This window comes from Sander lucioperca, unplaced genomic scaffold, assembly GCF_008315115.2.
Source record: "Sander lucioperca isolate FBNREF2018 unplaced genomic scaffold, SLUC_FBN_1.2 Unpl_40, whole genome shotgun sequence".
Lineage (NCBI taxonomy): Eukaryota > Metazoa > Chordata > Actinopteri > Perciformes > Percidae > Sander > Sander lucioperca.
In genome coordinates, this window is record NW_023396377.1 from 1 (window position 1) to 15,384 (window position 15,384).

Sequence of the window (15,384 nt, forward strand, 5' to 3'; positions counted from 1 at the left end):
ACAAGGTAGTAACTCATAGATTTTACAGAACGTTTTTCTCTAGAATATCTGTCAGTGTCTCTCTCTCTCCCAAACTTATTTAAATTGGTTTTGATTTCATTCTATGATATTTTTTTTAATGGAACAGGTTTTTATTGTTTAATCTTTTCATGGCAAAAAAAGAAAAGAAAAAATGTTGTTTGATTAACGCACTCTTTGTGGTTTAAAGCAGAACACAGAAAGTGATTTAGAAAATGATTATTGATTTCTTCTGAAGAACTCAGTGACAGCATGAATAAAGCTGGAGTCCAAGTCTTTCTCTGAAACCAAAGACATGGATACTTTAAATAAGATCTGGTTTAATCTGCTTTTTCTCTTTGAAAATGATGAAATCTGTTTTTCAGAATAAAATAACATTGCATATTTGCATTGATGTAGTGGAACATTTAGACACTTTGATGTAACTAACAACTCCAATATATCACTGTCTCCTCTTTTAAGTCTCAAAGCTCCAACTAAAACATATCTCTGATGTTGTCCTTCTCTCTCCAGGTTGGGGGAGGATCATCTTTGTGCCCGTGGGTTTAGCAGCTCTCATAATAATTGTTGTGGCGGTCAACATGTGGACGAGAGCTAAAGGTGAGAACATTCACAGATCAAACTTAGAAACAACAAGTTTTGATGAAGCTGATTTTCACTGTGGAAACTGAAGTCCACTCTTCCTCTCTTCTTTTCAGAGAAGAAAACACAGACGGAGGAAATCGCTGTGAGTTTTTACAACAAAATAATGAAATGTTTTTACAGTTGATGCTTTACACACTCTTCATTATAAACTGTACATTTAGATAGAAGAAGACAGGAGACAACAATAAACAGGTGAAGTGACGCAAATAAGAGTCACTGTACCGTCTACGGCACAGCTTGTGGCTGTGGCGTCGCTGTAACGTCCACTCATAAAGGTTTTTATAACTTTAAAGCATTAAATCTTCAAAATATACAGCCATGCGACACACCAATTGGAAGCTTAGTCTCTAATGATTCCATTAAGCCCACACACAAAGCATAAGATGATTTATAGCAGTTATACAACTGCTACAAAGTTATAGAAAATAAAACAATACAGCGTAAACAGCGCAGCTGGTGTGTAGTGCATTCATACCTTTTTCCTTGTCCCTTTAGCCACTGCGGGGATTTTTTTTCCTTAAATCCCCAAGAGTCCACGGAAATGGAATATCCAAGTCATTATATCCAAAACGAGCTGCTCGCCTCACAATCTTGATGTTTCTGGCCGAATCACAACGGAAAATCGCTAAACTGTTTTTCATTTCCGCACTTCTAACGCTGCTCGCTTCCCTCCTGAGGCTCCTAGCAACTTGATGTGGGCGTCACTGTATTCTCTGACTTCTAAGGTTTCCATGGATACCTGCTATAAGCCAATCGGTGCAGGTTTGCCTGTGATACACCAATAAGAAAGCTGAAGACTCCTGACACGATTTGAACCCACGTGAAAACGATCGACATTTGCTCGGACCAGTTAGATTTAAATGCTATAAGACCCGTCTACATTTTTAGCCAATGAACAGACAAGTCGATAGATACCAAATGTGCCAGTGAAATTTTAACCCTGTAATGGCTGGAGCTGTGTCAAAGCAAAAACAGGGCCTCCTATAGAGGGTTTTCACCGACGTCACGTTCTGGGCGGTAACCTGGATGCGCGGCCATGTTGGAGGCACTCGGTGTAAACAACTGAATGGAGTAATGGAGTATTGTCCACTTTGGATGCTTTAATATTTTATATCTAAACAACAGAAAAGCTCATCAAAACGCGTCCAAGATGCAAAGGCATGGAAGGACTTTGACCACAAAAAAGGCGCAATATTTTGAGAAATGATGCAGATCCCTACAAGTTGGCTCCCTCTTCTTGGATCCATGGCGACCCAGTGATTCTTCCTTCAGTTGCATATCCCGATATAGTCAACTACCTGGTTTTCTCGCCGAGCCCGTACACAGCGGAAGACCTTAAATCCTACAAAAGTTTGGAGGCTTATAACCAGATGGTGTGTGATGGGTGAGGGAGACGCAGTACCAAGTCATTAACGACCGTTGTGTTGTGAAGGCCAAAGTAAGTACTGCAATAACGTCTTTAATCAACTTAACCTTAACTGTATGATATCATTGCGATACTCAAGGTGTAGCCAAGTGACTCTCAATAGTTTTTTTTTTTTATTTCAAAGACCGAACAAGACCGATTTTTCTCTCGTAGATCCTGGTTGAGCGTTGCCAACCACAAGCGCCTCCTTTCCTCTGATAACTTCTGGCATTCCTCTCCCTGGTTTTTAATAACTTTTGGAAGTCGATATTATTCCAAATGTTTTTCTCGGTCTGACCTATTGGTACAACCTAAAACACGGCAATAATTAACCATTTTCCTTGACGCCGTTCGGGATCTACTTCAGTGCCTGTGCTTTGTTGTGATGCGGAGTACCTCCAACATGGCGACTTCGGGTCTGATGACGCGTCGTGAAAACCCTCTAAGCATATCACACCCTGTGCGGGTTCATAATGACTTATTTCTATGTATTTTTGTATATAGTTATTTCAAGTATGTGTATGATTGATGTGGGTGTGTTTGTGTATTTGAGAAGTGTTTTATTTTGTACTTTATTGGCTTTTTTCTTTGCACTTTTCAAATGGAAATCAGAAAAACGCACAGACATATATGTAGAAAAAAAATCATATAAAATCCATTTTTGAGTCTTTTGGCTTCTGGAATTTTTCTGTAGTAAGCTGAGACATGTGGCTATTGCATTGGTGTATCTTACCAGATATGTTTACAGCAGTGTATTTTAATCATTTTACAGATGTATGACTTGGACAGAAATAAAAACCCTCCATTCTTGCCTCTGTAACTCTGTCAGTAAGGTCTAGAATCACCCTGACACTTGTAACAAAAACTTGAGAGTGTTTCCTTTCCAATGATATCAGGCACACCCCAGAGTGTCAAAGTATATGGGAGCTGTACTACTTTTAATTTGGGTATGATTAGACCAAAAAGCTTGAAAATGCAGCCGTTCCTTAAGAGGTAAACATATTTATGTTACTTTTGGTCTTGAATTCAGTAATTGTAACAAAAGCATCTTCCTAATGAGTGTAATGAAATGTACTTGTTGTCTTTAACTTATTTCTTATTTCCCTGAGCTAAATGTGGGGCGGTGGACGCCTACAGATCAGAGAAGTGGGATTGGGATTGGAAAGTGTGTCTTTGATTGTGTTGTGTTGTTTTTCACAGGTGTGTTATGATGTAGATGATGAGACAGTGAACTATGAAAACATCAGATCTCCTGATGGAGTTTGACCAACACTTCTGCCTCCATCAGACTCCACTGATCAACTCGTCACCTTCTACTGGAGTAGTTCAAGACTGGAAATAACAAAAAGAATCATTAAGGCTTATTTTATTTTAGTCTGATGTATTTTCCTGCATCAATTGTAAAAACCCTTTTCTCATCTGCAGCCAGTTGAGAACAGCAGCTGGATTTGAACTTCATTTAACTCTTGTTAACTTCCTGAAATAGTCTTCCAGCTGCAGATTTCAGAGCTGATTTTAAGATGTACTGCTTGTTATTGAAGCTCCAGCAGCTTGAGCTTGATGTCTATGTGCAGAATAACTGATTTTAATCCGCTTTCGGAGTCAGTAACAGTCTTCTCTTTATTCTGATAACAATATAATCTTCAAATAAAGAAATGTTCACCACTTCATTCTACTCTGTGTTTTGTGCTTCCTTCATGTACTAACAGAGTCATAATGAAAAGTGAATATTCTTTACTGCCTCTACTAGAAGTACAACCTCCCTCCTCTTGTCCACTTCTAGTAGTGGAGCTTCCCTCTGTTGGCTTGAACAGCTCTGTTCTCACTGAGCACTCAAATGTGTCTGAAAACAGAAATGCACCCAAAGTTACCTGAGAATCAACAGAAATATAATAACTCAGGCTACGTTCATAGGTTTGGGATGCACACGACCACCTACTGTGATCTAATATTGTCGTAAAAACATCTCACACATCTTAAACGTCCAACTAGTCGTCTCTGCAGTGTGTCCCATTCTGCCTCTCTGTCCCTCCAGACACATTCACACTTCCTCAAACCAGTTCACTGCCATTCTCTTCCTGTCCACCAGATGTCCTCTGACTTTTTCTCCTGTCCCAGTCGCCTCACTCAGTTCAGTCAGGACTCTCATCAGTGTTTTAACCGTTTGTTGAAACTAGTCTCATTGAGCCCAAACCTTCCAGGGGTTAAAGTAGTTTTCAACACAACTCAATAAGTGTCTCTTTGTCCTAATAAAGTGTGGACTGTCTGCGTGTTTCTGATGTTTATCTGGTCCTCATTAGAGGGTAAAACCTGCAGAGCTCTGCTGCTGGTGTTACCCACATTCTCACCCAGACACTTCTCCTTCAGTTCTCAGAAACAAACTGCAAAGATACAATGAGGAACCAACAGGTCTCAGACAGTAAAACCTCATCTTATGTGTGTTCTTTCAGCTGCTACAGTATCACCATATTGCACCACGGACATCAAGAGTGAAATCCTGCTGGGCGAGGAGTTTGACTCTTCACCTGTGTGTTCATGTGTGCTGTCAAACATCACCATGAATCCTGTCTGGTTTCTAATAAACACCATCTGAAGTAAACAAGCTGCATTACTGCGAACACTTATCTTAACCAACAATCTTCACACGCTCAACTTCCTCATTCGTCTTCTTCTTCTTTTAGGTGTGAAACACTTCAGTTTCACAAATGCCCCCTGGGACTGTACACAGTGTGAACACCAGACTCAACATGAGATTAATACAGTTTGTTTGTTGCAGCGTTAGATTGGATCAATGAACGCAGAAACATTTAACTATGAGAGAAAACTATGTTTTAAAAAATGCAAAAGTGAAAATTGAAAAAAAGCTTTTGGCTGTTTGGCGTCTATAAGGAATGCAATCAGTTTACCCCTAACCCTAAAAGTCATTATGAGGAAGTGACATAATCCTAATTACAGGAAGTAGGTGCAGCATCTCTCGACTAAAGCACTATTTTAGAAACAGTTCTGATCATCAGAACGAGAGAGAGAAGAAGCAGAGACACAGAGAAGCACGATGGAAGACTTCAAATGGATCAAAATGTCTTTATTTCTGATACTGCTGCTTAACTTTACAGGTAAGAAGACATATATATATATATATATATATATATATATATATATATATATATATATATATATGGAAGGCATATTGCAACAATTGACTTCATCATTCTTATGAAAGATACTTTACTTCCTAAATGTTATTCAACTAAGACAAATATGTTGTTTGTCATTAACATGGTAAGTTTAGTGAACTCATATATTTCTCTCTCATCTTCTCAGCAGCAGCAAACAGACAGTTTCTGCTCTCCTCCACTGTCAGAGATGGAGATGAAGTCACTTTGTCCTGTGAAAATGTGAGAGATGATCAGAATAACTGTGATGGTACAACATGGAATTTCAGTTATTTAAGAAGCACGGAAGTAGAGCTGGTTATACTTGGTCAGATTGGTGTAAACGCCAAAGCTAAATCGGACAGACTGAGAGTTACAGAGAACTGTTCTCTGGTTATAAAGAATATCATAGAGGAGGATGCTGGTAGTTACTTCTGTCAGCAGTACAACAAAGCAGGACAAAAACAAGGTCGAGACGCTGAGGTTTATCTCTCTGTTATTACCAGTGAGTATTTATCTCATGTTTTCTATCAAGAACAATATACTGACGCATTACAATATTTATGATTACAGTGATGAAGTTTAATTAACTCTTGTTGTCTTTTTCTCTCAATATCTCCATCTTCACCAGTGACTGAAAAGAAGAACAATGATGTAGTGACGTTAAACTGCTTTGTGTGGACATATGATGATTGTAGACACACGGTGAAGTGGCTGTATGAGGGTAAAGACATTAAAGTTAAAGATCACCCAAACATTGAGACATCACAGAATGGCTGCTACGCCGGTGTGAAATTGCTGGATCCTGTGGGTTCTGGATTAATTTACAAACCAAGGTCTAACTTATTGAAGTGTGAAGTGACAGATGGTTACACAAAAGAAGTGCAGCTGTTTCCCTTCATCCCTCCTCAGTCCTCAAGAGAGAAACCAGGTGAGAACATGATGAGCTGTTTACAATCACTTTGTGGATAATTACACTAAATATTAGTGTAGATCTGAGGTTTTAATATTTCATTATTGTGTCATGATGTCAGATGGTTAAGCTTATTTCTAAACGTAGTTTGTTGCATTTTTCTATTGTATTAATTAAGCTGCTGATGCAACGACGACGACAACAATATCACCAACATCAGGGACAATGAGCACATCAAAAGGTAAGAACTAAACTGTATCAGATCAAAATTACTAAAACTACCCAAAACTTGTTTATTCAATGACTTTTAAGTTTAAAATCATCATTCCTCCTTTAGTTACAGTCGATCAGAATCAGAATCAGAATCAGAAAGGGCTTTATTGCCAAGTACGTTGCACATACGAGGAATTTGTCATGGTGTTGTTGGAGCATGTCACACATTCAAATATAAGAAGGATAAAAAGAATATAAACAATATAAGTATAAACATATACACACAGTATGTATTAATAACGATAAAATACATTTAAATAAATAGTAAAAGAACACATTGGTAGACATTTAGATATGTTATCACTGAACAGTGTTATTTCATTTGTCAGCAACAACTGAAGCAACAAGAACTTCTGCTAAAAGGACAGAATCAGTAACAACCACCACAGCAATCAATGATCCTTCAACCAAACTACAAGGTAGTAAGCAGTGTTGGGAGTAACGCGTTACAAAAGTAACGCAATTACAGTAATGTATTCCTTTTTTCTGTAACGCAGTAATATAACACATTACTAATTAAATTTTGGTAATATTATACTCGTTACAATCTCAGTAACGCGAGTTACAATGTATTTTAACGCAACATTTAGTGGTGCATTTGTTTTTTTAAGAATTCACCAACACCGCGACACATTTCTTCACAGGAAAAAAAAAAAAAGCCGTATTATTTTCCTGTCGCTGTATTCGATGGTTGAGATGACTGCAGAGACAAATACATTTGCGAGATGGATATTATTTTCAGGAGTTATTACGCTGCGTTGAAGTGAGCTGTCCTGTTTCTGTTCCCGTGGTCAGAACCAGAACCAGAGACGGTACGGACAGCATGTATGTCCCAACAGGTGACGGTAAGTCAGCGGCTGACAGATATAAACATGTCGGGAATTAATGTTGAGGCTTGCTACACGTAAATATCATTGCATTTTATCAGCCGTGGAGAGTAACTCTGCCTGTAGTGGAATGGCTTCGAATGACAACCAAAAGCGCTTGTCTTTTACTGTGACCATTTACTGTTCAATATGTTGCAGTTTTACAAACAAGAAAGTGAACAACTTGAGCCTGACGGACATGTTGCATCTCAGTAAGCTAGCAAGAGTAGGCTACACAACAGACAACTTCCGTGTAGCTTACTTCAAAATAAAAGCACTTCCTGTGACGCTTCGCAGTAAAACTAAATTACTGTTAAATAAGGTTGTGTAGGCTACCTTTTCACAAACCAGCTGTAAATCAAGTACTGTAAATAATGTTAATAGTGAGTTTTAATCACACTATAATTGAACATTTCCTTTAGAGTGTTTTAACCTAAACATGAATTTCTTATTGAAATGCTATAAACAAACATTTTACAACAATGCCATACTTTTGAGTATTTTCATTTTCTCCTACTTGCCTATTATACGTTTTACTTATCTATTTTGTATAGCTTTAGTTACTTTGCATATTTATATTAATTATACAAAATATGAATAATCTATGATGTATTAAAGTGGATAAAGACGAGACTTTATTGATCCGGTGGTGAAATTCACAAGCTAGCTGCCAAATCAAATTTCCCCTGTTATTTTGGTGAAAGTAACTCAAAAGTAATGCAAAAGTAGTGTAACGCATTACAATTCAGAGACAGTAATATTGTAATATAACTAATTACTCTCAAATGACAGTAACTAGTAATCTATAATGTATTACATTTTGGAAGTAACTTGCCCAACACTGGTAGTAAGTCTTTCTCTAGAATCTCTGTCTCCCTGTCAGTGTCTTTCTCTCTCCCAAACGTATTGTTTTGATTTCATTCTATCATAGTTTTTTAATGGAATAAATTTTTTATTGTTTAATATGTTCATGTTAAAAAAAGAAATTACACTAAATATTTGTGTCGATCTGAGGTTTTAATATTTCATCATTGTGTCATGATACCAGATGGTTAAGGTTAATTCTAAATGTACAGTTTGTTCCTTTTTGCTATTGTATTAATTAAGCTGCTGATGCAACAACGACGACAACAATATCACCAACATCAGGGACAATGAGCACATCAAAAGGTAAGAACTAAACTGTATCAGATCAAAATTACTAAAACTACCCAAAACTTGTTTATTCAATGACTTTTAAGTTTAAAATCATCATTCCTCCTTTAGTTACAGTCGATCAGAATCAGAATCAGAATCAGAAAGGGCTTTATTGCCAAGTACGTTGCACATATGAGGAATTTGTCATGGTGTTGTTGGAGCATGTCACACATTCAAATATAAGAAGGATAAAAAGAATATAAACAATATAAGTATAAACATATACACACAGTATGTATTAATAACGATAAAATACATTTAAATAAATAGTAAAAGAACACATTGGTAGACATTTAGATATGTTATCACTGAACAGTGTTATTTCATTTGTCAGCAACAACTAAAGCAACAAGAACTTCTGCTAAAAGGACAGAATCAGTAACAACCACCACAGCAATCAATGATCCTTCAACCAAACTACAAGGTAGTAAGCAGCAGAGGTGGGACAAAGTCATTGTTATGCAAGTCACAAGTAAGTCTCAAGTCTTTGCCCTCGAGTCCCGAGTCAAGTCGAGTCAAAGATGAGGCAAGTCCCGAGTCGAGTCACAAGTCAAAGCCAACAAGTCTCAAGTCGAGTCCAAAGTCCTACCATTTTAGTTTCGAGTCATTTCAAGTCATTTCAGTTTCAGTGTATGCAATATTAAGAATATTTTCACTGCTTCAAAAGTCATAAGAAAGCCCTTTCTCTCAAGAAACTGAAGTCATATGATTTATAGCAGTGGTTTTCAAAGTGGGGACGGGGACCCCTGGGTGCTGCGAGTGAGTACTAGGGGGGCCATGGCAAGTTGGCATGAAAAGTATAGCAAAACAAAATAATTGAATAAATTAAATAATTAAAGTAAACCAAATTAAACCAAAAATAAGCTAAACAATATTCCCATTAGTTAAGAACTGCACTATAATAATCTATTGCATCTCTGAACATTACTACTATAATCGTTATTATTTTATTTTATTACATGGCTTGGTTGAATTCCAATGTAGAATGCGGCCTGTTATTTCTTGATAACAGACCGCTGCGAAGTATAACAGACCGTTGCCATGAAAAACAGAGCGTTGCTATGGACGCAGTTCGGTTTAGCGGAAGCAATACAATCGTTTTTAAATCAATAAACTCCTTTTTAAATCAATATTTTGTGTCAAAGTAATGATTTATTTGATAGGTAGCCATGTAATAAGCGGGATAATGTATAGCGAGGCGGTAGTTATAGCGAATACAACCCCTGATATGAAAAGGGAAGGCTAATGGTGGATCTACTGTGACTGTGTTATGGTAACGTTACTTTAAAACGGACGTTGACATGATGTTGGCGAGGTTTTCCATCTGAGTGTGCTACACTCACCTCATATAATCAGGTTTCAAAAATCCCTATTTTTGTAAGCATGAACCAGCAAGGGAGACGTGCGTTTACTGTCTCGTTGATACAGTAAATATGCAGCAGCTAGTATGTTACAGTACATACATCCGATAAGGTGCTTAGCATTCGTTCAAAACTTACCTTTCTTTGTGCAACTTCAGGTGTCGAACAAAGTTGGACGTTGTGGCAGCTCCGTCTGTAATCTTCGACCCGCATGTTTTGCAAATTGCAACTCTTTTTTTGTCGACTACCTCGTAATTGTTATAGCCAAACGAAACTATCTTCGGTATCATTTTGCCAACTGGCTCGTTGTTGCTCGTGCTTCATTGGTTGTCTTGCAATGTGCCTGCTTAGATGCTGTCGAATCAAAACAACGTGGGACTACAGTGATTGGATGTCGTGCAGGCAGCGCGCGTGCTCTCTGCATGCATACAGGTGGTGCACATTTTTTTCACAGATGCAGATAAACTGAGAGCGGCGCGGCCGTGTGAACATTTTCTTCCCCAGTTTTCATGGGAAGTAGCAAGTCTTCTCGAGTCAAAAGGTGCAAGTCCAAGTGAAGTCACGAGTCATTGATGTTAAAGTCCAAGTCGAGTTGCAAGTCTTTGTACATTTTGTCGAGTCGAGTCTGAAGTCATCAAATTCATGACTCGAGTCTGACTCGAGTCCAAGTCACATGACTCGAGTCCACACCTCTGGTAAGCAGTGTTGGGAGTAACGCGTTACAAAGTAACGCAATTACAGTAATGTATTCCTTTTTTCTGTAATGCAGTAATATAACGCATTACTAATTAAATTTTGGTAATATTATACTCGTTACAATCTCAGTAACGCGAGTTACAACGCATTTTAACGCAACATTTAGTGGTGCATTGGTTTTTTTAAGAATTCACCAACACCGCGACACATTTCTTCACAGGAGCCGTATTATTTTCCTGTCGCTGTATTCGATGGTTGAGATGACTGCAGAGACAAATACATTTGCGAGATGAATATTATTTTCAGGAGTTATTACGCTGCGTTGAAGTGAGCTGTCCTGTTTCTGTTCCCGTGGTCAGAACCAGAACCAGAGACGGTACGGACAGCATGTATGTCCCAACAGGTGACGGTACGTCAGCGGCTGACAGATATAAACATGTCGGGAATTAATGCTGAGGCTTGCTACACGTAAATATCATTGCATTTTATCAGCCGTGGAGAGTAACTCTGCCTGTAGTGGAATGGCTTCGAATGACGACCAAAAGCGCTTGTCTTTTACTGTGACCATTTACTGTTCAATATGTTGCAGTTTTACAAACAAGAAAGTGAACAACTGGAGCCTGACGGACATGTTGCTTCTCAGTAAGCTAGCAAGAGTAGGCTACACAACAGACAACTTCCGTGTAGCTTACTTCAAAATAAAAGCACTTCCTGTGACGCTTCGCAGTAAAACTAAATTACTGTTAAATAAGGTTGTGTAGGCTACCTTTTCACAAACCAGCTGTAAATCAAGTACTGTAAATAATGTTAATAGTGAGTTTTAATCACACTATAATTGAACATTTCCTTTAGAGTGTTTTAACCTAAACATGAATTTCTTATTGAAATGCTATAAACAAACATTTTACAACAATGCCATACTTTTGAGTATTTTCATTTTCTCCTACTTGCCTATTATACGTTTTACTTATCTATTTTGTATAGCTTTAGTTACTTTGCATATTTATATTAATTATACAAAATATGAATAATCTATGATGTATTAAAGTGGATAAAGACGAGACTTTATTGATCCGGTGGTGAAATTCACAAGCTAGCTGCCAAATCAAATTTCCCCTGTTATTTTGGTGAAAGTAACTCAAAAGTAATGCAAAAGTAGTGTAACGCATTACAATTCAGAGACAGTAATATTGTAATATAACTAATTACTCTCAAATGACAGTAACTAGTAATCTATAATGTATTACATTTGGAAGTAACTTGCCCAACACAGGTAGTAAGTCTTTCTCTAGAATCTCTGTCTCTCTGTCAGTGTCTTTCTCTCTCCCAAATGTATTGTTTTGATTTCATTCTATCATATTTTTTTTAATGGAACAAGTTTTTATTGTTTAATATGTTCATGTAAAAAAAGGAAATTACACTAAATATTAATGTAGATCTGAGGTTTTAATATTTCATCATTGTGTCATGATACCAGATGGTTAAGGTTATTTCTAAATGTACAGTTTGTTCCTTTTTGCTATTGTATTAATTAAGCTGCTGATGCAACAACGACGACTACAATATCACCAACATCAGGGACAATGAGCACATCAAAAGGTAAGAACTAAACTGCATTTCAAAATGACTAAAACCTTTCTGTCAGTCTCTTTCTCTAGTTTTAATGTTTTAGTTTTTTTTTTTTAAGTCTGTTATAATTTTCAATGACACAGGTTTTTATTGTTTAATATTTTTATAGTAAAAAGGAAAATGAAACATTTCTTGGATTATCTCACTTTCTGAAAAGGCAAAACTGACCATTCATCGTAGTTTAAAGCAGAAACTGAACAGTGTTATTTCATTTGTTCAGGTGGAACACAAACAGCTAAAGCAACAAGAACATTTGAAAAAAATACAGAATCAGTAACAACCACAGCAGCAATATAGCAATAGATACTTGATACTTACAAACTACACAGTAGTAACTCAAAGATGCTATGTGTCTTTCTCTTAAATCTCTCTGTCTTCCAGTTCAAACATCCTTTAATAGTTTTTTTTAATTCTCTTTCCAGGTTGGTGGTGGTGGCTGATTGTTGTGTATGTGGCTGTTGCAGCTCTCATAATCATCACTGTGGTTGTTGCAGCTCTCATAATCATCACTGTGGCTGTCCTCAGATGGAAGAGAGCTAAAGGTGAGAATATTGCAACACATCCTCATACTAAACCCTCCTTGGGTCAAATGTGACCCATTTTCAAAAAAATTACTATATCAGAAATTGGGGTTTCTTTCAACCAAATTGTCAAAAAAATAACATGGATGGTTCACTACAACACTCTTCACAAGTAAACTAAATGATCAGTTCACTACTTTCATTGAGTTTGGGTGTTTTATTCAATCTTATAGCATTTGAAGAAAATAATTGATAAAAGAACGTTGAATTGAGTGACAAAAATGTCAGATAAAGTTTCAAAAACTTGAAAAAACCTGGGGAATAGTAACAAAAAGGTCGCAAAAAGTGACAAAAACAATGAGAAAAGCAACAAAAAGTGTAGCAAAAACACCAAACATTGAAAAAAAATTACATTTTGACCCAGAAAAACAAAAAGTTGCATGTTCGACGGGAAGACAACAAAAGGACTAAACAACAGAATAGGCTGATTGTCAATGACTCCAAAAATGACATATGCTGCGTAAAAGTCGGTTAATTTTAAAAAGTGACAGTTAACTTTTGGATTCACACGGGACACGGGTCTCCTGAGTGAGAGTCCTGTGTTTGTTTGACCCAATCAAAACGTGAATATGAGACGTACTGTAAGAGCTAGTTGCACAATCGACCTATACGGTCGTTTTCTGGTTGAGGACGGATTTCAATATTCTAAAGACAACTCTCTTTTCTCTCTTCAGGGAACAAAACACAGACGGAGGTTGAAAACATGGTAAGTTTTGCGGCTCAGTAATCAAATGTCTGTACAGTTTGTCATCTCATCTCTGACGGTGTCATCAACAGCCAAACATCCTTCATAGACTTTGTTAATGTCAGATACTGAGCTTAAACACTGTATTGACTCCAGAAACCAGATCACACAACGAAAGTTACACTCCCTGGTTAATCGATCAGCTTTTTAAAATGTATCTCTGTGAGCCACTCTGTGAGTCTGACTTCCTTCTGCGAGGGAAGCCGTGGAGGAGTCTGATGATGCAGCTGGACGACACCACAATAGAACCCAATGAAGTCCCCACATGTTACTGAGCAGCCTTTATGTCGTCTCCTCTGTGCAGGCTGATCCTGAAGATGGTGTTTCCTACGCCTCCATCAGCTACACCAAGAAGACCAACAGGAGAGCCCAGGTCAGCTGCTGATTGGTTACTGTGATGCTGTCATTATTGAGCATTGTGTTGTGTTTATGAGGTGCTGGATATCATAATGTTGCATTATTCTGTCGTTTCATATTGTGTAATTTACGTGTTGTTTTTTGTTTCCCAGGCTCGGGGTGGAGATGATGATGAAGATGATGCAGTGACCTGCAGCACCGTGAAAGCTCCCTCTTCCTCTGCTGCTGCTGCAGCCTCTGCTGATCTCAGCAACCTCTACGCCACCATCAACAAACTAAAGAATTAATAGAGCACAGGGTAGTTACAGCTCGTATCATTACAGATATATTTGGTTACTTGATATGGAAGAAAGATATGATAAACAAATGATTAGCTCATAATCAAGAGATGTGCGCACAATGTTCTATAACTATGGCCGAGGCATTTCTCAATAAGAGCAACAGGCTGATCATGTATGGATTGAACCTAAAAAGCTTACATTTAAGATGATAACATAGAAATACTGTATATTATTGAAAATTATGTTGTGTTATGTGTATATAATGTATCTAAAAAGGTTATGTGCCCAGCTGAGATCTCTGTATTTTACCATTTACTGTTGAAACTGGACGGTTTGTCAGTCTGGAAGAAGACAAGCAGGTTTGTTCAATTCACTAAATCCTGTCTAACTGCTGCTCTCCCCGGTGCGTTACACAAACACGCTGAAAGACACCTTTTTCATCGCTTCAGACGCTGACAGCCACTGTCCAAAAGTCCTTATTTTACGAGTTTGGAATGAGAACGGGTTGTTTGTACATATGGATGATGCACAAATATTGAGTTGGCTATTTGCATATGAGGATTTTAGCTTAAGTATACTTGGAGAGAGCCTGGGAAATGAGATAAAGATTTTTTTAATCAGTGTTATTATAATCTGCAGGAATGTAGCCGTTTTTGTCAGTGTACAGTTCATATTCAATGCAATTCAATTTTATTTATAGTGTCAAATTACAACAGGAGTTATCTCAGGACCCTTTACAGATAGAGTAGGTCTAGACCACATTCTATAATTTACAAAGACCCAACAATTCCCCCAAAGAGCAAACACTTAGTGCGACAGTGGCGAAGAAAAACTTCCTTTTTACAGGCAGAAACCTCAGACAGACCCTGGCTCTTGGTGGTCGGCCATCTGCCGCTGTCGGTTGGGACACAGAGACACTGATACAGATAGACAGAAATATGATTCATAATAACCACAGCAGTTGGTATGATGCGCCGTGGTACTTATAGTAACACATGAAATGGCTTGTTTCAAATATGTTTTTAAAGATATATAATAATATAGAAGTACTTTTTAATGTGGTCATTTTTGCTTGTTTTTTTGCTGTTCCTTTTGTAAAAGTATAAAGATGTATGCTGTGTTGTATAAAAGCAGTGTCTTGTAATCCTATGTGGCATGGACCAGATGTTTGGCATAACACAGAAATTTAAAATAAAATAAACTCCATCTATTACTGATGACTGAGCATAATATATGTTAATATATGCTGTTAGGTGTGATGGTTG

The 15,384-nt window shown here is 37.5% G+C and overlaps 1 protein-coding gene and 1 long non-coding RNA gene across 2 annotated transcripts; both read left to right on the forward strand.

Annotated features, from left to right (window-relative positions):
• Positions 1-255: 255 nt before the first annotated feature.
• Positions 256-3,475, forward strand: LOC116042011. Its single transcript, XR_004103082.2, has 3 exons — positions 256-618; positions 717-745; positions 3,269-3,475. It is a non-coding gene; the product is annotated as an uncharacterized LOC116042011 (long non-coding RNA).
• A 1,502-nt stretch (positions 3,476-4,977) lies between these two features.
• On the forward strand, positions 4,978-14,881 carry LOC116042010. Its single transcript, XM_035998879.1, has 12 exons — positions 4,978-5,181; positions 5,390-5,725; positions 5,852-6,151; positions 6,312-6,374; positions 6,736-6,825; positions 8,380-8,442; positions 8,816-8,893; positions 12,063-12,125; positions 12,578-12,697; positions 13,411-13,442; positions 13,786-13,854; positions 13,991-14,881. The coding sequence occupies exons 1-12, from the start codon at positions 5,121-5,123 to the stop codon at positions 14,123-14,125; spliced, it is 1,410 nt and encodes a 469-aa protein (XP_035854772.1). The 5' UTR covers positions 4,978-5,120; the 3' UTR covers positions 14,126-14,881.
• Positions 14,882-15,384: the final 503 nt, after the last annotated feature.

Bases quoted from the DNA above. Each gene is read 5' to 3' on its own strand.
- LOC116042010 (XM_035998879.1), top strand. From the start codon at position 5,121: ATGGAAGACTTCAAATGGATCAAAATGTCTTTATTTCTGATACTGCTG. The intron at 5,726-5,851 runs GTGAGTATTTAT...CATCTTCACCAG, and splicing joins TTATCTCTCTGTTATTACCA to TGACTGAAAAGAAGAACAAT. The intron at 13,855-13,990 runs GTCAGCTGCTGA...TTTGTTTCCCAG, and splicing joins AGACCAACAGGAGAGCCCAG to GCTCGGGGTGGAGATGATGA.